The 23,001-nt window shown below is 40.0% G+C and overlaps 1 protein-coding gene across 3 annotated transcripts in view; it reads right to left on the reverse strand.

Moving 5' to 3' along the window:
• Window positions 1-2,700: 2,700 nt before the first annotated feature.
• kdm4c (lysine (K)-specific demethylase 4C) overlaps window positions 2,701-23,001 on the reverse strand; it is a 29,650-nt gene continuing 9,349 nt past the window's right edge. Inside the window, exons 10-22 of one of the 3 annotated variants that reach the window (XM_040146671.1) lie at window positions 22,627-22,856; window positions 20,301-22,384; window positions 20,064-20,175; window positions 18,711-18,892; window positions 17,550-17,793; window positions 15,701-15,777; window positions 15,042-15,097; window positions 14,787-14,895; window positions 8,569-8,763; window positions 7,091-7,261; window positions 5,668-5,787; window positions 4,012-4,089; window positions 2,701-3,845 (exon numbers count right to left, since the gene is read on the reverse strand). In XM_040146671.1, coding sequence (XP_040002605.1) covers window positions 3,678-3,845; window positions 4,012-4,089; window positions 5,668-5,787; window positions 7,091-7,261; window positions 8,569-8,763; window positions 14,787-14,895; window positions 15,042-15,097; window positions 15,701-15,777; window positions 17,550-17,793; window positions 18,711-18,892; window positions 20,064-20,175; window positions 20,301-22,384; window positions 22,627-22,856 — 3,826 coding nt within the window. In that variant the 3' untranslated portion in view covers window positions 2,701-3,677. Of the gene's footprint in view, window positions 3,846-3,996; window positions 4,090-5,667; window positions 5,788-7,090; window positions 7,262-8,568; window positions 8,764-14,786; window positions 14,896-15,041; window positions 15,098-15,700; window positions 15,778-17,549; window positions 17,794-18,710; window positions 18,893-20,063; window positions 20,176-20,300; window positions 22,385-22,626; window positions 22,857-23,001 lie in introns of all 3 variants that reach the window. The other 2 variants (XM_040146670.1, XM_040146672.1) reach the window with 2 other exon arrangements.

Raw genomic sequence — 23,001 nt, forward strand, 5'->3', positions numbered from 1 at the left:
CCAACTACAGAAATTGTTAACTTTTTGTGTATCAAGTATTATAATTTTTTCTCCTGTTTTGAGACAGCCAATTAACACTGTTCCTCAGTATAAGACTCCTCTGCCTTTGCTCACACGTGCTAATAGACAAGCCATTGATTTTGTAGGCCTTTCTGGACCCAGGCTACTCTTAGGATAAGGGTTTTTGGTTCACAGTATTCTACTGCAGCTTAGACTGGGGAAAGCTGAGTCACATCTGGCAGTGTAGAGCTGAGCCTGACCAGCTGAGCCCAAGATGAACTAAAATGGCTGCTGTATAGAGATAGACAACCTTTCTTATAATGGCACCCTCATGTCATACTTTACATTTTTCTCCCCCGCTAGCTGTAAGATGCTAAGAGTAGCAACATTATCTCTATTTTTATTCAAGCATTTTTCCTCCCGCCTCTTTGTTTTTGGCTGCCTAATGAGCTTTCCAGCCTCTCAGCACTTGCATTGCCATAAACTTTTAGTCTTGTTTAATCCATATTGGGAAACAGATTCAGGCTACTGTCTGCAGCGAGAGGAGAGCTGCGACTGAAAGGGCTTTGCTCATTCGCGTCTGACTTGTCACGGTAAAGGCACAGCGAGTTATCTGCCAATGTCTCTACCAGGCTGTAGAGAGGGCTGTCTTGCTTCTGGGCTTCCAGCAGAACATTTGTGATCAGCCTTCTTCCCGTCGCAGCCTATGAAGCTCTGTTTCATTTGCCATTAGCTGTGTCATCAGCTCAGTTCTTAAGACTTCAAGGTTTCCTCTCTTAGACTGTGTGGGATGCTCTTAAGAGTCACTTGGTCTTTTAGAGCCACACGCAACTCTTTTTATCAAAGCAGCAGTATGTAGAACAATGTAGTGCCAGGTACACAGTAAAGGCATCCCTTATTTCTTGAAGCCCAATGAACTTTGGCTTTGTGAGGGACCATGCAAGTAAAAAAGTAACACTAGCTGTAGGTAGTAGCTGTAGATGGTTTCTCTATGGCTTAAGTTTTAAGCTCCCCTCTGAGTCATCGTGGAAGGAGCTGATTAGTTTGTCGTAATTACCTGGTCAGCCGTGTTTTTTTAATTTATTTGTTGGTATTAAGTTACCCAGAATTCGCAGCACATGAGTCCTACTTAATAGGGTCAATAACCAGACAGCTTTGTGCAAAAGATAAATTTGGACAGTTAGGTGAAATCTGACTATTAGTTAGATCTAACCCATAGTTAAAGTCTATCTCTGTGAGACCGACCCGGTGAAGTGGTCCTGAAAAGTTATCGCGCCTACAGGTAAGTCAATAACTAGACTGAAGGAAAGCCATGTCAGGACAGAGGTAACGGGACAAGGGGTACACATGACAGAAAGGCAACCATGAAGAACTTAACTCATAACTAATGATGATATATGCATGATATACAAATGAATGCATTCACTGTTGAACAGGTCCAACCATTTAACTATGACAAAATAGGGGTAATAGGTGGTTTAGGGGGGTGCACAACCCAGCCTATGCACCTAAGAAACATGAAATCGAACCTCCATAGTCTCTATTTCTTTTTAATTCATCGTCTATTCACACCATCAGAGAGAGACTTGCCCAGTTGTTGGAGTTCTTTCTCTTTGATGTGCAAGATTTCTAATAAGCGGAACCAAATCATTAGATTCCAAACAATGTAACATTAACTGTGGTCTGTAAAAAGACCCGTTCCAGGTTTTAATCAGCAGGGTTAACCTGATAACTGAGTAAATGTGCTAAGTGGAACAGATCTCCAGTGTACCATCTTGAGTATTTACCAAAGTCTAAAAGACATACTTGGGTATGTTTTTGTCAAAAGGTTCACGTTTGCCACTAAAAGCAAGCGTGCAGCACGGGCACACAATGGAGTGGTGTTAAAAGGAGCAGAAATTTGTCGGCTGTTTTTCTGGCTTTTTCATTGCGGATGACTTGTTTTTTTTTCCGCAGTATCCCAAAGAGCCATGAAGAGCCAAGAAGCGGCATGTGACGTGGTTTCTATGGGAGTACAAAGGTTTTTGATACCTCGCCATGGCCACATAAGATCCCTCCCGGATTTCACTTCCGGTGTGTTCTGCCCAGCTCCTCAGGATCTGCTTGAAGAACAGGGCTGGGTCTGCCGGGAACACTCTGCTCCATATCCTTCAGCATGAGGCGGACTCGTACTGTATGTAGCTGCAAGTGCTGGTCACATAGTTAAGAGTAATACTGATTGAACATATATCACCGATGTTCACTAACATTGGAAATGCATGCATATTGCCTGTCCGTTCAACAATAATTTTTTGACTATATTGGTATTTATTTAATTTATTTAAATTATTCTTTTATACCTAGTCATCTTTTAGTAATCTTATCTTTAAAAAAATACAAACCACTATCCAAAAGATACAAGTACCCCACATAAAAATGTTAGTTTTACTAGTAAAAATTAAGTGCAATAATATCTTTAGACAATAATTGACTATTTAAAGAGAGTCTGATGTAAACTTCTTCCTGTATTCAAATAAGCATTTAAATATATATTATTACAAACTGAGAGAAACATTATTGTTTCTCAATCTCTGTCTTTTTCATTTTTAGCATTAAATGTTATTCAATACTATCCAGATTAATATATTCAAGAGTCATGAACTGCATTCATTCTTGCTAATTGAATTTTAGTTAAAAATAACTGACAATTTAATAAAAAAAAAAAACATATGTAATTTTTTATTGTGTTCCTTACAGCAGTTAGCAATAGTTTTAACTATAGCAAGCCAAAAATAAATACAAATTTTAAATAATTTCAACAATGTGTATCATTCAACAGAGCAACAGTAGCATTTCACATTAGGAGGGCACGAAATCCAACACACAGCCATGGCTTCCTGTCTGAATCTTTGAGCGTAGGAAGATTAACAAGTTGGCAAACCCCTTTTTTTCTTTATTCTGCAATGGTTCTTTTTTTAATGTCAAATTAAACAATTCACATATTTTTGTCTGTATGGATTTAAAAAAACAAAACAAAAAAAAAACAAAAAACATGCAGAGAGGAAGCCATTGTGGTGTAGTTGGACTCAGCCCAGCAGAAGCAGTTAGGAGACAATGTTTAACATGCAGGGAGAAACATTAAGACATGAGGAAAATACTACAAGCAAAGTGCATAAATATTCAAAATCAAAACTGAAAATAACAGACCCCTAAAAAGCTACCATGGGCAAGCTATTTAGAAAAATCACACTTTTGAATTTTTCATGTACAAAGAAATAAGTTTCTGTTGTTTATTTCAAAAAGGGTGATGTGACAATTGTAAGTCACGTTTATTTTCCCTGACAGATGTGAAAGCACTAGGCAACTGAGGCAACAATGCCCTCTGTTAGCCCATTCTATGAGTCCAGCTGTCCAATCAGAAATCTTCTCCTGCCACAGCACCCATTCACCAATCACCGATGTATGATCTACAAGCGCACATAATTTAACATCCATCTAACCCAGATCCCCCATTCCCTTACACCGTCTTGTCTGATCTATTCACAGAAGCTGTGTGGGCAATAGTAGGACAAGATGGAAGTAGATCCAAAAACACTTACACACAAGCATACTCACACATACACTCACACAAACAACCTCCCCTCTACATCCACTGTTAATTCAGTGCATTCATTTGTCATTGATCCTTGTCCATGACTTCATTTCCCTTTTTGGCTGCGTTGCTCCCATGTGCTTTTGGCAGTTGTACGGAGGCCTGGCAGGGCCACATAGTCTTTTTGAAAGCGTGAATTGGGTGTTCTCTGCCGTTTCCTCTCCCCCTGCGTGGTAAAGAAGGCATCCTGGAAACGCATGCTTGAGGCCGTGGACTATAAAAAAGGGAGACATGGGAGAACACCAATGAGTAAATAAATAAAATGTCTCGGGTGGTAAGAGAAGTTTTAGCTTTCATGCCTTTTTATTAAAATATCAAACTTTTGTTTTTAAGTTTGTGTGTTGCCCATTAAATCTAATACTTACAAGTCTACGTTTCACCTTTTTAGGCAGGTCTTCATCTAAAGTATAGACATCTTCTCTCTTTGCCAGCACCTGAGAACCATCCTCAAACTCCACCTGAGACAACATAAAAATATTGAGCACTTATCCACGCAGTTTAAATAAATGGACTGTACATTATTCCAAAACGAATTTGCCATTGTCATTCACCCATGCACACACAAGGTTAAAAGGTATAATTTCCACTGGGTACTTTTCAGAATCCAATTTTTTTCGGCCCCTAATTTTATAATTTCAGGTTGATTTTCTTACCAAAGTCATCTTCATTTACCTTTTACTGTTCAGGCACCATTATTTACAATGAGACAAGAGAGGAGTTGATGAAAAAATGTTAATAAGCTCTTCAATTATTACCATATGCTCAGACCAATAAGTTTAATGAGCAGCATCGAGTGATGTTCAAACTTGTGTTGCTCTGGGTTTTGCTTCTCAGGCAGTCTGCTCTACCTTGTTGGTGGAGTTTGTTGTTGAGGCTGTATGCAGCCTGGAAGGAGACCTGCAAACACTACTTAGGTCTGAGAAAAGTGTTACCACCTTTTCTGCATGTTTTTCAGTTAAAAACAATCATTTCTTTTTGCTTAAGTTAATATTCTCCTAAAAAGATGCTACAATTGAACATCAGTCAAGGATAAGACCATAAAGAACATTATTCTTTGTAGTAGAGTTAAACATGATTTTAAGTAGTTAGTGCAATAACAATGCAGAGGCTTACAAAGCATTTTTAATGTTTTTTTCATACGACCTTTATTATGGAAAGTAAGATAACCAAATGCGTCATAGTGTGTTATTTCATCATAAACTACAAAGAAGAAAAATGTGTATTGAAATTTTTCAAGTCTACAAAAAACATCAGACACGTGATTATGCAGTGTGAAGAAAAAAGAAAGAAAAAAGAAAAAAGAAAAAAAAAGCTATCTTTGTGTCACATCTGATTCAAAAACAAATGTTTTCTGCTCAAGAAATTCAGATTTTTGAACACCACGTAAATCTGGAAGTTAACCACAGCCTGAAACTATTTCATACCTAAATACACCTTGACAATGGAAAGTTCTTGTTCATCATTTTTTTCTAAAATCTGACCTATCTTAAACTGAGTGTGTGCGTCACAGATGCATTTGTGCATACCTAATGGTTGACGCCCAGCTCAACTAAAAGCTTTAAGTGGAAGCCACATGACTCTTTGCTTAGTGAATATTTCAGTGAGTTTGAATAATGTAGATTGTCACCACCTTCTCATACTCCTCTTCTCGCACTATCTCGCTCTCTCCATCTCTCTTTCTCCCCATCTGCCTTCACTGTTTGAATAGTTTTTGCTTCTTATATATCTGTCTTTTCATCCTCCCATCTCCTCTTCTTCAGTCACCATGACTTCAGCACCTCCCTTAGTCTCTCTCAAGTGTCTTCTTTCTATTTGCCTCCACATAGACCTGTGGACCTTGACAGCATCAGTGGAGTCACGATGATTCCGATGCTGAGGGAGTTCAACAAGTTTTTGCTTTGACTAAAAAAACTGAGCTTGCAAGTTCATTCGCCACTTACAGGAAAAAGATCTGCACAACTGTGTCATGCCTGTCTCTCCCTCAATAACTGTAGTAACGATTGCATATGTCTACAATGCATGTGCTGTATGTGTACCTGGTACATGTAGGAGACGTTGGATCCCAGGTATTTGGCACCATAGAACAGCCCATCGGGCCATTTCACTTGAACAGCTTCTCCTACTTCAGGGGGACCCAAGTTCACACAATCTCTGCTCTAAAAATACAATAGAATAATGATTGGTTGTGCAAGAGCCTGAGTGTTTGTCAAAATGTCCTCAAAAAGATAGAAAAAAAGAGAAGTGTCATTCACAGTGGGTGGTTGGATGTTGAAAAGCGCTCTTTAGTTTTAGGATTACTGTTAGAATTAGGTTCATGTCATGGTTAGACTCGGTTCAGACAGCCTTTCTACCTTGCTGTTGAAAACAGCAGGGCACTTTGATAAGCCTAATCCAGGCCAAATCGCTTATCTAAGCTTAAAAACAAACTTTTGGTATTGTAGGAAATTAGACAATTCTACTGTGGAAGTTTCAAACTCATCATAATTTCAACACCTTGTTTTTCCACTGTACTGGTATGTGTATGTTATTAATGTTTATAGAGACCTTAAGACAAACAAAATAAGATCATTCCTCAATGTTTTAAGTCTTAAAATAGACTGCATAAGAGGCCTCAACACATGCTCAGTCTTTCTAAGGTACTGTAAAATGCATTCAGATTTTCCACGAAACAATACATGTCACGGTAGGTATTTTTTAAATGAATCCTACACCTTGCCGGTTCAACATTACGACAAAACATACAATTTCAAATTTGAACGGTAAAAAATATTCAAAACATATACTGTACAACATGAATTAGGATATGAAATGATCTGATCAAACCCTGATGAAACAACTGGTTTAGTCTGATTAAGCCATTTTATTTAAGGCTTTTAAAGTAAGAATCAAAAGAGATGTACAATTTGCTGTACATCTAAAGAATACTAGATCAATTAAGGCTGAGGTTCAGGATTGAATGTAAATTAGTGGAATGTCCTCACTCATACAGTAACACACAAAAGTGTGTGGATGTGTTTGTCACAGCTACTTCTCTTAAACAGCGTTAAGCTCACCAAGTGAGACTATGTCATTACCATAATCACTTCAACAAATCCATGAATTTCAACTCATCAAGAACAGTCATGTCAGTGATTATTTCCTGCTACCATGACAACTCAGTCCTCTTGATATTCAGTTTTTATGTGAATGGCCTTTTCAGGAATCCATGTTGTTTCATGGTACTTGCAGAGAGGTTTAGAGAAATTATTTAAAATCACTTTTGAGCACACTGGCTTTGCAGATGCACAACTTAAAGTAAGATATTAAAACAAGCTTCTCAGATGATCATTTGAGAGCCAGTAATCTTCCCTGAAAAAAAAAAGAAGCTCCTTTCAAATGAGATGGTTTTAATATCTGATATGACTTCGTACTACTGGGAGGTGACCTCTTGAACCTGTGTCTAATTAAACATATTCTCACCACTATATCCTCGGGGTAGGTATCGTTGGAGAAGGAGCCGTCATCAAACATGACCTCGTAGAACATCTGGGAGGTGATCTGTGTGACCTTGGAGCTGTAGTAGCGCAGGTTCTTGTGTTTGGAGATCACCGTCTGGCCCAGTGAGATGGACGCCTGGCACGCTCGCTGCTTCTAGTATGGACAGAGCAGGGAGTTGCAATCAGACTAATGTATGACAGTTAATACATTAAAATGTCAAACTAAATTCCTATGTTACTACATTATCATTTTAAAGGGTCTGATGCCCAAATTACAGAAAAAACTATTCTTCTTATTCACATCCAATGGCAACAAGCCATGCAGTTAGTTTTGGTTTCATTTGTCCAGGTTTTGAGCTCTGCTGCCACCCCAACACAATACAGGTGAATGTAATTTAGTTTGTGATGTTCACAGCACAGAAAATTACATTTTAAAAATGTAGTTTTGTTAAAACAGTAAGATGTCTTTCCAGAAACACTTCCTCATAACTCTGGATATTCCACAGACCTTGCTATGGACAGTTTACTTTGAAACCACTTTTGTACAAAACACATTAAAACCAAAACTATCTAGAGTTTAAGTGGGAATATGTTTTTTTGTGATTTGAGTGAACTGACCCCTTAAGGCAAATAAGCAATAATAATAATAATAATAATAATAATAATAATAATAATAATAATAATAATAATAAAGATTTCAGCTTTTTCTTACAGTCAAAATTCCATCAATATGGGTATTTTTAATCAATTCATTAAATCACCACTGCACCTTTTACTCTACTTAGCGCACAGCCACCTATGGCACCAGCTATGTGTAAGTTTAAATTTAGCTCCGTTGAGAGTTAGAGTTGTAGAAACTTGTTGCACCATACAAGTCAATTACAACATAGAGTTCAGAGATAACTTCACATTTACACCTCCCTGAGCAGGTGTAAATTATTCATTTTTCACTGTTAGTGTGGTGGCCAGAGGGAAATTTTCCTCAATATTTACACATGGAACTAATTTCCTGTGACAGACAAGGGAAACATGTTATTTTATTCAGCTTTCACTTGAGGTGGGAATTTTCTACTCTAACATGTAAGTCTTCAAACAGACTTTTGTTGGTGTTGTTGTATGTCTGTTACAATAGCAACAATCACCATATTTTAACTATTATTAATGCGGTAATGTTAGAAAGACAAATGTGTTGTATTATGTTCCGCTAATTCAGCCCTGATATCATACATACTTTCTCTTATATAGTGAAACAGCCTGTTATAGGTCTATTTTTTGCATCAACGGTTTTTGCCATCAGTGATTTCTTTCTCTCCTTTATTCGCCAAATGTTGCCAATGAAGCCAATGATCTCTATCAATCTTGTCCAAGATAGATAAGATTGCCGACACATTGCCATATCCATTCTTACTGAGCACAACTTAGCTCATAACTGCTGTAGGAAACACAAGTCCTATGACTTACAGCTGACGAACTCCGTGATTGGTGTCTATGGCAGGTGATTGACACAACATACGGCCAATCATCAGGCTCCATGATTACACCAGCAGCATGGGCACAGGTCACATGAAAGGAGGTGGGACACCGGCCACATGAGCATTGGATACAAGCGCCTTCCTGCCGCTTCCCCGCACAGCGTTTACGACAATAGATGCACTTCTGTAAACACAGACAGACCAGAGCAAAGCGTCAAAACCAAGCACTGACCGATGAGGGCCTGAATTCAGCGTTAGACACAAACTGCGTCCAAATTCTTAATACTCCATACAAACGATATGGAATTTTCAGTAGGTGCAATTTTGGTGTGTTAAAAATTGTCCTACGATTCCTTGCAACTTGTTTTCACAACAGCAAACAGAGTGGCATTTCATGAATGAGCTAGACAAGGATTAATCTGTTTCATGAAGCCAATTTAGAGCTAGTGTGATCAGAGTACAGGTAAGTCAAGCCTGATTCAAGAACTGCTTGTTCATGGCTTTCACACACAAACTTGAGACATCAAGTGCAGCTCAGGTCAATTCAAAATAAAGAAAACAAGTTAAGACAAAACAGCGATACTTCTGGCAACAGAGAAACACATACTAAACATACGATATGAAGAATAAAATAACGAACCGAAAACAAACAAGACCCACTGCAGTTAACGAAGAAAATTCGACTTTTTGGCTGCATGCTGTAGATCAGCAGTGAGCTCAGGCTCTGACGCAAGTGGAGATGAACTCAGTTCCATTGAACTCCTCTGTGAGCTCAGATTGTTGAAACGTTCTGCTTGTAATCATTTTGGTTTCCAGTGTGACTAATGTGATTTGTATTTTTATTTTTTGTATCATTAAGGGCTGAAGACTAATGTACGAGATGTAATAGATTCAACATAACATTAAACAACTCTGAAGAATGAAATAGGATCCAACCCAGGTGAAGTATTTATAGCAGTAAAATAAGATATTCAGCATTTTTTAGAGAACTAAAGTCAGTTAAATGCGATTTTAAGAAGCAAAAGCGGGGGAAATGCTACTTTCTAAAGCCATTGAGCAATGTTGTTTATTAGCTTCATTTTATTTACACTGGTTAAGCATGGAGGTAATGCTTAATCCAAAAAACTAGCCTGACCAGGACCAGGGTAGTCTGGAGGGATATGTTTTGATGGTAACTTAGGTCTTACTTTATATTTAAACCACCTTTATGAAACATGTTGTGTAAATAAGCCTGGCTTGCCGAAGTCTAGCTGAACTGCTAATCTTGTTTTATGAAAAACCCCTTTGGTCAGATGACAGATTCTGAACAACATAATGAACAACAAAGCAGGAGGACAGGCAGTCCATGCCAGCCAATACCAACGTATTCAGCATGAACAGTATGCAGAGGTGTAGAATAATTTAACATTTTGGACGCAGCTCGAGTTTCTGCTTTGCTGTTTACATACATAAAGGACAGGTTAAGAAAGTAAAATGTAGTTTTACAAAAAGGTCTGACAAAAATCTAAATTCATCAAGACCTTCTGTGACATCAAACCAACTGTCACTGAGTATCTTTATTGCAGTGAAGGAAACCTTACATTATTCAATAGTGCAGCCTTTGGAACAGGGTAAGAAAATAAGTCATTTCAAATCTGTATTTCCACTTGAGAGACCTTGAATTTGGTCTCAAGAAAAACAGCAGCAAATTAAGGACAAAAGACCGCTAAATGAATCACTGTTCGGTTGTGGCATGAACCTCTAACATTATTTAAAACCATTATGTGCTCCAAATAATCATATCTGTGAAATCTGCTCAACACACTGTTATTGGATACGGTGGCGTAAACAAAACATGTATACGAGAGTATAAAATGAGAAGAGAGCAAGAGCCCAGTTGTAAGAGTCAACAGAAACTTGTTAGTTCACCGCTATAATACAAGGAAACCCTCAAATGAGACCAATCAGATGACATCACTTGAGGTTTCCACAACAAAACCAGTGCTGCCATGTCTATATTGTGGGTTTTTTTTCCTGTTTGAGGTCTGTGAGCAATACAGAACTACATATTGGAGGGCATAATACGTATAAATATATCCTACACACAAATACTGCCATGTATCCACACACAAACGAACTAAGACTTAAATTTTTAAGACTATCCCTTGGTTTTCTGCACCAAACAGCCCATCAAGTCCATTTCCTTTACTGTGACATCTCCCCTCTCCTCCTCTCCCACAAATCCTTCGCTCTCCCACTAAAGGGAAAAAATGATGACATCCTCCCATTATAACCCTACTCACTCCCCGTTCCTCTTTCACTCCTTTTGCATGCCTCTCATCTCACTCCGTTTCCTTCACTCCCCTCTTAGTAAAACACCCAGTTATGCTCTCTTTTACGCTTTGCTTCCCTGCCATGCTTTCCTCTCTCTTGCGTTGCAGTTTCACGTCTCTTTGAAGGTAATTTATTCATTAATCTAATTCCTGGGAATCCATACTGAAATATCCATACATGTTGACAGATAATATGCCCATACATCGAAAAACTCCCGAGATGATGTAACTCAGCAGTAAGTTAACTTCAGTGGGAAGTTGCTGGTTTGTAAATATTCTAGCTTGTATTCTAGCCTATGGAAGAATCTGATGACATGTAAACTGTCATATCACCATTTTACCCAGTGCATAGAAGAACTCTCAACAGCATATATGGGAGTATAGAGATAATAAAATACTAAAAAGGACTTTAAGATGGTTCAATCCCCTGCTGTGTGTGTAATGTGAGATTTTTTACACACACACACACACACACACACACACACACACACACACACACACACACACACACACACACACACACACACACACACACACACACACACACACACACACACACACACACACACACACGATAGGTGGATAAGAAGGTAGGCTTATCAGGTAAGCCTCCAAAATAAATGCCCTTTGTTCATTTCTTTGAAAAATCAATAGCTGATCTAATTAATTAACCTGGCCAGCTTTAATTAAATTTAACCCCTGCAGCAGGGCTGGCTACGCCTTTACAATTATCAGCTTAGCCTACCTAATTCAGATATCAGTTGAGGATCGGCAGGTTTTGTGTACAGAGGCTCTCAGAGAAGTTCTCTTTTCATCTTGCAAGGTAACCCAAAAGGCAATGTGACTACTTAATTTCCTTCCCTACGTTCCATAAAGCCTTTTCCTATACCTCCTCTTTGATGGACAGCACTGCACTGACGTACTGGCCTGACTGGCTCATCCACCTATTGAGGCCAGCATGACAAGATTCTGACTGGCATGCAACACAACCTGTGTGTGTAAGAAGGAGGTAGGTGTATGTGTGTGTTTTTGTATACATCTACATTTATTGGTGGAAAAACAATGTGTATGAGAACATAATATATTTTAGATTTTAATGTGTGCAAGTTTGTGTGTGTGTGAGAGCCCAACCCACTTTTCCCCATGTCTGTGTCTTCTCCAGGGTGTATTTGGGTGCCTGTGTTGAACCATGCGTTAAGAACATTCCCACAGTAAATTATGAATGTGTATGTGTGCGCCTGTGTGCATGTGTGTTGTGTGATAGTAAATTATGAATGTACTGGGTTGCTGCAGGGGCAATGGGTCCAATGCTAGCTTTAAAAACACGTGTCTCATACAGCAAAGGTGTAGCATCCACATTCTCACTTAATTTAAATATCAGTTAAGATAAATTCTGTATCATCATAATCCACAGTATGTTTGAAGTGGCTTAGTATTTATTCGAACAATCAATCTGTGCTGTGTTTCATGTCTTACCTTAAATTAGAACTGAAAAGACGTCGTTTAAAAGAAGTGCGTATGTTTTATCCCCAACTGGATTGCGGTCCATCCAAAAAGTACTTGTGTCAGCATTTTAATTAGTGAAAAACTGCCAGCAGAAAGAAAGGACTGTCATCATGTAGGGTGAATAAACCGATTGCTGTCATAGACGCATCTTCAGATCAGATACACCTTCGAAAAGGAATAAATTTACTTATGACATATGCATGATTTTCAGAGAATCTGCTTTCAGCTGCATTGCTGGAAAGAGTGCAATCTGTGGTATCAAGTAAAAATTGGCAAAAATCCTCAGGGTCATGTCAGAGGCTTTTTATGAATGTTCCACCCTTTCCAGTATGGATTACAGTCTGAATTTTCATTTTGTTCAGATTTTGGCCTGTGGATATGGAAAATTACTTTGTGGTTTGTGCTTTCATATCCAAATGAGCTTAATTTCAATGTGGTGTGAGGAGATATGAACTATATCCCTGTAAATACCCTGTGGGTAATTTCACTGTGTCCACAAAGTTAGTGTCCCATCCATTGACAGTGCAGTAGTATCCCCTGAACTACTTTCGAGTAAGCACTCATGCAGGAACATAGATTGGCTGGTTCTTTTATGGTGGAGTCTGACATTGGTGTTACAATTTGAGCTGCAATGATTCATTGATTAATTGATTTGTTGATCAAAAGAAAAATTATTAGCAGCTATTTTGATAATTGAATAATTTTTAGCAGAAAAGCAAAACATCTTCTTTTTGAAGCTTTTTCTGTGTAATACATGAATCTTTCTGAAAGTGTCGTAGGGTTCTGGACTAATGGTCCGACAAAACAAGACATCGGAAGACGTCACCTTGAACTCTAAGACATAGAAACATGCACTTTTCTTCCATTTTCTGACAATTCATAAGAAAAAAAATAGATTTATTAATCGAGAAAATAAGCAAAAGACTAATTAACTTAATCAAATACTAATACACTCAGTTGCCGTCCCCTGATTTACTGAAGCAGGTTCAAAACCAGGTAGCTTTAAAATAAATTTTATATGTTTGCGCCTAAATTAAAACAGGGGGATGACTGTTAGCCATCGGTGATGGACGATGGCATCGTCGACGTGTAATAACAGTCCTTGGCTGAAGGCGAACCAGGGATGTTGCAGTTCATGGTCTGTACCTTAACCTTGAGGGTTGACTAATACCAGAAAGGTCTTTCAGTTTAATGCAAGAGCACCACAAACTGCAGTCTCAAGAATGATCACACAGTTGAATCAACACTTCTCGAATACAGTTTCAACAAAAACTGAACATTATATCCTTCATAAAGGTAGGATTATTTCAGCACTGCTGTATTAGACTACATTCGTTTTAGCTAGGTTGACTTCATAAAGTAGCAACTGAGTTTATATCTACACTACCTTGATAATAAAAATAAATTTAAAAAACTTTAAAAAAACATTATTTCATGTATATAAATTACATATTCATATAATTTTTACTTATTATTGTTATTTGTAGCTTTGAAGACTAAACTTGAACCAAATTGAACTGTATTTTGGGAGTGTTTTAGGGAGTCCTGGCTCATGTCATGATCAATCAAATATCCCTCTTAACAGGCCTGAGCTTCCCTTTAAATGTAATACTCATTACTGAAACAACAATGTAAGCTGGGAATGCAAGGCAGTACTTATGTCAGTTATCTATCTTGTGTAAGGATGTACTCCTCCAACACTTTGGTTTCTGCTGAGCTATCATGGTGCCTGCAGCACAGAGCTAACTATAGTGGCAACATGTCAGGTCTGCTGAGACACACTCCAGCTCTCTCATTAAATAAAACACACACACACAGACACACACAGACACAGACACACACAGACGATTGCACAGCTCTCCTTGTTAGGACATTGCACTGACTTCCATTCATTGTGGAAAGCCTACCACAAATCCTAACCTTAACCATAACCAATTCATGTCTAACCTTAACCTAACCTCAATTCACGTCTTACCCCTAACCTTAATCAGGACCTCAGAAAGGATGTTTTGCCTCATTAGGACCGGGCTGTGGTCCCCATGAGGAGTACTGGTCCCAACAAGGTCAGTGTTTAGGCCGGAAAAGTCCCAGAGAGGTAACACACTCACAGACGTGCACACAAAATAAACGCTGAAATTCAAGCACATACACAGGCAGAAAGACACACACCCACATTTGTGTAGACAAATACCCACACACAGACAGCCCTACACACATAAACCCCCTCTCCCGCCCACCAGTGGTTAATTATCTAGCTTTGATTGCGGGCATGTTCGTCTCACATTGTTAATTAGAACTGTGAAAACTTCATTAATTAGACTGAGCCAGTCCTCAAGGACCTGGGGAATTCCTGTACTGCATCTGTGTGTGTATGTGCGTGTCTCCTCACCAGTTTATATCGCTGCATTGGGATCCTACTGGTGTCAATGGGACTTCTCTTGGCTTCATCGCTGAACCTCGCCTCTGGCAGTGCTACAGCACACATCACGTGGGCCCATCTATATACATACACACACACACACAAATACAAACAAACAAATTAATACATTATAATGATTAAGACGCAGAGACAATTCATTCATCCGAGCTCTGGAGATCATAGATGAGTATGCAGAGCTAATCATAGAAAAAAAGCTTGTCTCACTTGTCGTTTTGGGTTTTCTTCAGAGCTCCACCTCTGAGGTTACAGAGACAGCATTCCTGAAAAAACAGAGAGAGAGACAATTGAGTAAGAGAGAAAGAAGATATTTTTCTTCCATTCTGAAATATCCTTGCACATGCATATAATAACTGCATTGTGTGTGGCACAAAGTCACATTCAGGGAAAATCTGATAATGACACAAAGGAGCATTAGGGACAAATAGCAATGTCTTTTCTGTAAGAGGAATGGTGAGGACTAAGGGAAAACATGAACCTGAAAAGGGGATTAATTTTATGTTCAAAACAAGTGTGGGTCACTTGTTTTTAAGCTGTACCTTTAACTTAAAATCTGTTCCAATGTGATCTCCTCAGTAAAGCAAGGTAATGCACACATAGTGACGATACCACAAAGTAACATCAAATAGCAACATCTTCTTTGTGAGAGGAACAAAGAATAATTAAAGGAACATTAGCACTACTAACATCCCTGGCATGAGATAAAGGCGAGTTTGGATTCAATGAGCAGAAATTACTGTTTTCATCAGTGATGTTTTTCAGTAGCCTTGCACCTAAATGTAGTGTGCATATAATTACTCTCCCTCTAAGAAACCATTGTCACAGACAGGAGAAGTGGGATCATATGGGGGAAAAAAATGTCTCACTGCTGTAAAGCTTCCGTCCGTACAGCGATCACACGACCATTGCTCGCTGACATCATCTACGGCAACACCATAGCAACCTAAAAGTGGAAGGAGTGGATGAAAATTAAGGGAAAATATGAAAATGTTCATTCTCACTCAAATACTACTAAACCGCTTTACTATACCTAGTGGTATGGTATCAATGAATCTTTCAGAGAAAACCGCTATAGTGACAGCAAACGTTAAGTTTATCATCTGTTATAAATAACAATAAATGTCCCATACACATTGTTTCGAGAGGTGGTACTGTTCCTTGCAGAAATGAACAGTATTGCGGACTAAATGGAAATGGAGAACTCTATGTTATGAAGGTCTGTTTGTGTATAGGTTGGTGTGGTTAAGCAAGAAATGCAGACACTCAGGAGGAAATGTATAAATGCATCTGTTTGTGTGTTCGTCCACATATCAGAATGCTTTGAGCGACAGCAGCCATGCAAGACTTGCACTGGCATCACACCATGCTTGAGTTTTAGACACTTGTGCAGCTAGCCTTTTGTAACCTATACGACTTGGCAGACAGACAATGCAAAGCATAAAGTAGAATGAAAAACACAAGCCACTTTGTGTAAATATTGTTGTTTTGTTTAGTTTTGGTTTGTGCCCTTGGTGTGGCAGAGGCACACAAATGTTTTATAAAAAAAATAATAAATTGTGGTAGCTTCTAACAGAAAAACATTTTAAATATGAAACTAAGACAAATGTGATTCTGGCAGTTGGTTAAAATCCAAGGATTTGAGGCTTTACAAACATAAGCTTTGGGGAATTTTTATTTGTAAGAAACACTTAAATTCTGTATATGAGTGTATGTCTCTGTTCTTTTCCCCCCACTATCCATCACAAAACCAAACATAAAATCTAAGCTCTCCCCTCTTTCCTTTCCCGAGTTCAGATAACAGCACACAGGGAAAAGAATATCAACTTATACTTGTTGTTTGGTCTCAAAACCAAACTTGTGGCTTTACCATTACTGTCAAATGGCATACACTTCATCTCCTACTCCCACCCTGCCATACCGCCACACATTCACACAAAGCAAGTAAGTAGATGTGTAGTACATACAGTGTACAGCAGTTAAGCACTCATGCAGTCCACACATAACACCTACAGCAGAAAAACTAGTGTCAATAAAGTAAAGGGTTTGAAACTGACTTAGGGAGAACCAATATCATTTCAAAGCTGTGGATTCAGGACAGTGTTTAAGACTTTCAAAAGTAAGACTGTGTGTGTGCGCGCGTGCACACACGACATATCTGTAGAAGACTGGCTGAAGGCTTATGATACTGGCTACAATGTGTTTGGATTTAGGAAAAGATCTAGGCCTGTTAAAGTGTGTGAATGGGGGATTGCGATAGTTTACAATGTAGTGTGTCTGTGCGTCCTGTGGAACAGAAAGGCTCCAGGGGTTTTTAAGAGCGTGTGTTAGGGTTTGTAGCACTGGCTTGGGGCTTTTGGACAGGAAGTATGTGTGGTGAAGACAGCAGATTCACCCTCATTCGGCTGACGAGGGAAATAAAATACTCCAAACCATGGAGAGAGGGGGAGAAAGGGAAACAGAGAGGGAGGTGGAACATTGAGATGGAGTGAGTCAGTACTTAAACTCACTGACCCTCTTACAATGAAATCAGAGAGACAAGCACAACATGTAGAAAAAAAACAATGTGGATTTGTGTGGTAGGTGTTAAATAGATACTATGAAGTTTAGAAACTACAACCTATGCTTACAACACCAGTATCATCCTTGGGAAACACAACCCTCTCTCTCATACATTCACACGGACACACAAACTACTCTTCCCATGTGCATACATACTTGCATGGACTTGCAGGCAACAGCCCTGGCAGTACAGTAGAGGGGAGGTGCCATCTTCCTGCAGCAGAGGGTTGGTGGGGGTTGGGGGGCAGTTTTGCTCCCGGAAGGAAAAGCAGATCTCCGGGACGAGGGGCTTGGTCCTCCTTAGAGCTCTACAGGGACGGGTGGGGCCCTCCATTGGAGAGGAATATTTGGAAGTGTCCTTAGCTGTAGCTGGTCTATTATCCTCTGCTTTTTCTTCAGGCTATGAAATAAAAAGAATGGGTGATTGTAATGCTCTTCTTGAGAACTTCTTTGTATTACACAGGGAGGTGGGTAATAAAATATTTCCCCTCCTCCCTGGTAATAAAACTTGCTCATCTGGACAGCATTTAGGCCATTGGCAAATTAGCTGTGGAAAACCCCAAGATCTTCATCAACTATAGGCCTAGTATTATTGTTGATACAAGCAAGTAATTTATTAACACAAACAGTTGTGAACTGCTTAAAGGTCTCTTTCTAGATGTCGATGAGGCTATGCTCTCATAATAAGAAAGGGAGAAGTAACTGCAACAGTACTGAGTGCATGTAGCTCACTACACATAAAATCAGTTCAGTTATACAAAGTAACATGACATTACCGGGTCTTTACTTTTTCCTTCATTGTATAACTAGTGTTACTGAATAATCCATCAAGTCAGCAAAATCTCTTTTTTCAGTTGTCACACAGTGTGTGCTAAACTGATGAAACCTGGCAACAGTAAATGCAGCTCTACGTATAAATACTCGAGTTAAACCTATAAATACCAAAGAAACTCTCCGAACTATTAATAGGGGCAGGGGGGTCAAAAATCACAGATATATGCACTCCAGACAGGATTAGAATCACGGACCATTGCAGGTTAAATTGAAATCCCCCCACCTCCCCTGGAGAGAAAACACATGGTCTAAATGGGGCTTAATGGATGAAAGCAATGAGTGATCTGCTCGTACTGGCTGCTCCATCCTCAGCTCAGTGGCAAGGAAATAGAGTCATATTTTAATTTTGTGCTTTGAGTCCGTAGATATCCTCATGGGGGCCATCTTGCAATACATATATGCACTGATGTAACTGTAATGCATTTTAGATACAAGAATCCACCAAATAATACTAATCATATATTTGCGTTGAACTCCCTTTACCTGATAATAGGGCATAAAAAGTGTGCACACAGCACAGTATGGCTGCATGGTGGCTGCATGAGCATTGTACTCCCTCTCCGCTGTGAAGCAGCTCTTCCTGTTCTGCCACAGGTAGACGAGGGGCTTCGCCCACACTTCCATTTCCTGCTCCTCTTCTTCTGCCAGGCTTGCTTCAGGGGGCTCTAAGTGGAGACAAAATAAAGCCTTACAACCTCCCAGTCACTTATCTGTTCAATTGGTGCCTCTTTTACTGTGGCCAAGATAGTGATTCATGCAATACCAAGTTCAAATCTCTTTTCTGGTAGTTTGTCAATTAAGCCTACTATGAATCTGAAAGAATTGTGTGACCTGAATATCAAAACCATAGCATGCATCATTCTCACAATTGACTTCAGTAGTATTAATAGGCTTGCTGCTAAGTCATATCTAATCTATCCACAGTGGTGACAATTTCCTCCAGTGACTTGATAAATTTTCAATGAATAGGCGCCTGTCTGTTTATAAAATTGCCCAAAATGATTAAGAGCTCTCATCAAACAGGCTTCTCACAGCCATGGTCATTTCATGGTCATTCCTTACTCAGGGATAAACAACTAAAATGGCTGCTGAATTATTCATCCTTTTTCACAATCATGAAGATGATGAATGTGACTCTCTATGTATATGTGCATTAGTTGTTGTTAATGGGAGGACCGTCCCTCCCACCCTGTTAAAACCATGAAAACAAATAGAATATCTATCACTAGGTAATTTTACCGTGGTGGGCCTGAGAATTAAATCTGTTTGGTTTATGTGTGCAATGACATCAGAAGAATCATTTTGGGTGTACATAAAATGTGAAAAATGAGGAGGGGAAATGGGGACCGCCGATAGGAATGGTTCAATGGTTATACAAAGCTACAGTGTGGGAGAAAACAAAGGTTACCTGACATTACTTAATATTTACAAGTTTGCATTACAACTACAATTCTATTCCTTAGAATACTTTCTTTCTACACTACCCTTTTAACAAAGAAAATGTCTTGGCTTTTAAGAATGTTCAAAACAGGGTTTTGGTCAACATCCCAAACCGTCAAAAAAAAAAAAAAAATTATGACAATGGTATTCTGGTTCACTGCAATGCAACCAACAGAATTCAAAGGATCATGGTTTCTGGCATGGTGCCACCCACTATGCACCACCAACCACAACAGGAAATGTCACTGGGTTTATTGAAAAAAGCATGACTGTAGTCTTACAGTACCTGCATTTGTCATTGTCTGAATTTTGAGTTCTTTTAAGGCTAAATCTTAGTGATACATTACAATGGACTGTGTGCACTGTGTGTGTTTGTGTGTATTTGAATGTGCCCACCATCATCACTGTTGGCCTGCTGTTTGACAGCAGTGGGTACAGCCCTTGCAGTTGGTTTCCTGAGTGGGTGACGCCAGCTCTTAGTGGTCCTCTTCACTGACAGGGCAGGGTACTGGCATGAACAGGCATCATCGGAAGGCATTAGAGTGTAAATAATCTGTATTTGTATTAAACTTGAGCAAAAGACTGAACGTGTATGATTTTGTGATAAAAAAAAATAAAAAAAACAACACTCACAGCACAAACTTCCCCAGGTTCCAGTCCTGATTCATCACACTCATAGTTACTTGTATCATTTTCCTCCTCTTCTTCTTCCTCCTCCTCAGATGAGTCACTACTGCTCTCTCCCTTGGCGCTACTTTGCTGCTCTGCCTCTTCGCCAACAGATCCCCCTTCTTCCATATCAGACACCCCATCCTGTTCTCCATCTCTCATCCCAAGAGGTGAAACAGCATTATCTGAATGGAGACTCTCCTCTGCCTCCCTCCGTCTCCCCAACTCCCTGCACAGGGAAAGGGATTCAGCTGCATCCACGTCCCCTCTGTGGAGCTCATAATCGCCACAAAGCCCCAGGGGCTCTCCAGCACCAACTGAAACTAAAGAGGTGGGCTCGAGCTGCGCCCAGGTGAGAGGCCCACCTTCTTCTTCCTGGTTCTCTGACTCACGGAGGACTTGGTCTGAGTCCTCCATGTCTGTGACCTCTTTGCACTGAGGTTCAGTCCACATGGTGTAAGGTAGAGGGTCATGGGTGAAGTCAGAAGGGAGCTCTGGGTGCAGACTCTGAATGAGTACTGCAGGACCCTGGGAATTGAAGTTTTTCCAGATGCTGTTGGAGAATGGTTTCGGCTCCATGTATGGGTTCTGAGAAGTACAATGTGAAGGTGAGTATGTAGTGTGGTGGTTTAGCTGTAATGCTGAGTGGCTGTCACTTTGAGTGCATAATGGAAGGGAAAGGGATGGGGAATTATTGTTTGAGGCACCAGTTAAAAGAGACCCAGCACTGCTCAGGTTGAATGTGCTGTGTCCTTGAGCCGGGTCTTTGGAGTTATCTTTAATGGCTAACTCAGCTAAATTGGACTGCTGCTCTGTACGAGGTGCATCGCTCTGAACTAGCTGGCCAGGGGTAGCATCACACTGTCCAGGAGTAAGGTTTTCCAGCTTTGTATGATCCTTTTCCACGGTAATGTCTGGTATTATTAGCATTTCGTGGACACCACCAGATGTTATTTTGTGCATAGCATTGGCAGCTAAATGAGCAGCATTTCCTTCTAAGCCAGCCACTGCTGCCCCTTCGCAATTATATGGAGAATCTAAATGCCAGTTGTTGGCATGTTGTACAGTAAGAGACTCTTTTGATATCATTAATTCAGTGTCTCCCTCTTCCTGTTTGGCTCTATGTGAGGACAGCAACCCAGTTGGCGTCTCCCGCTGTAGAACAGGTGCCACCTGGTAACCGCACAATCTAGATTTTGGGACATTAGTTAGCCCATCATCAGCCGGGGTGAGGGAAGGCATCTCTTGGGTCAGTACAGGTGGTAGAGGGCAGATTCCAACCTTATCTGCTGGCTCGGGATGTAGTTGTGGCATATCTACTGCATTCCTCTGTAGCAGAGGTGGGAAAAGATTTTCCTCAGCGCTGTTTTTTTCTATACTGCAATTGTGTTGCGATGGGGAGAAGGAGCCACATGATGTGTAACTATCCCCTTCTACTGGCTCAGCTTTGAGATCATAAAGTGCTTCTGTAGTAGAGTGTGGATTGATATGTTTTGGATCAACAACTGTGTCCATTTTCTCTGCTTTAGCAGTGTTGTTAGTGTAATTCTCAATACCTGTGTCCATGCTGCTGTCAGTGTTTGGTGTTAGGCTTAAAGTGTTCCCTCTACATGAGGAACTAGATGTCTGAGCTTCACAGTCAGAGGGACACAAGTTCATTTCAGTCTCAGTAGAAGTGCTTGTTGTGTGGGAAGATGAGCTGAGTTTGTTGGCCTCCAGGTGAGGGACTCTAATAAAGCAGTCCTGAGAAGATGAGAGGTCGTGTGGTTCAGGAGAGCAACACCTTGACTCATTAATTCCGGGATGCATCTGGGTAGCCTCAGGCGATTGTCTGAGTCCTTCAGGAGTCCTGCTCGTAACCCCTGACCCCAAGAGGTGCTGAGGGTCAATATGAGAGACTGTCTCTGCCTTTAGGTCATTCTTTACTGGTGAAGCAGGTGAGGGAAACAGACTGCAGTGAGAGTTATGGGATGGCTCCTTGTGGGAAAATCCCAAACTGTTACTCTCTACACGATTTACCTTGACCACACACATCTGTCTGCAAGGATCTGTTGAGGATAAAAGGGTGGATAAAATGTGAAATCCACCATCAAGTAAACATGGACTGTAAAAATATTTTTATAAATCTCAGTTGAGAGAAATTCCCAAAATATAAGAAAACAGGCACACAGACTAACTGCCTCAATCATGCACACCAATCGATCACTACCAGTCCAGCTTGTGAACTCTTCAGATTAAAGTTATATCCAAAGTGTCAAATACCTCCCAGTGCCATCAGTCAGTGTCTTACCAGCGAGTTGAACAGAGTTCTGATTCTGGTTGTGCTTTGAGTCAGCTTCTTTTTTCTTTTCTTTCTCTTCTTCCCTGCAGGTTGTTCCTGCTACAGACCTTCGCACTTTGGGCCCAGGTGGACCACCCAGGCCTTTCCTCTTGCTGCTGCTCAAGGCTGAGCTGCCATCCAGGCCAACAGGCTCCTCTGTAGTTCTGAGGCGCTTGGGGCGCATACGAGAGTGGCTACTCCTTTAAGAGGGACAGAGATCAAAGAAGTCTGAAATAAAAAATCCCGATTAACACTGAAAAGTAATGAAAGTGGATTGGAATTTTGTGATTTAGGAGACGAGGGCATTTCTTTTGAAGCTGCCAAATATTTCTAGTCATATACTGT

This window comes from Xiphias gladius, chromosome 15 (assembly GCF_016859285.1).
Source record: "Xiphias gladius isolate SHS-SW01 ecotype Sanya breed wild chromosome 15, ASM1685928v1, whole genome shotgun sequence".
NCBI classification, from domain to species: Eukaryota; Metazoa; Chordata; class Actinopteri; order Istiophoriformes; family Xiphiidae; genus Xiphias; species Xiphias gladius.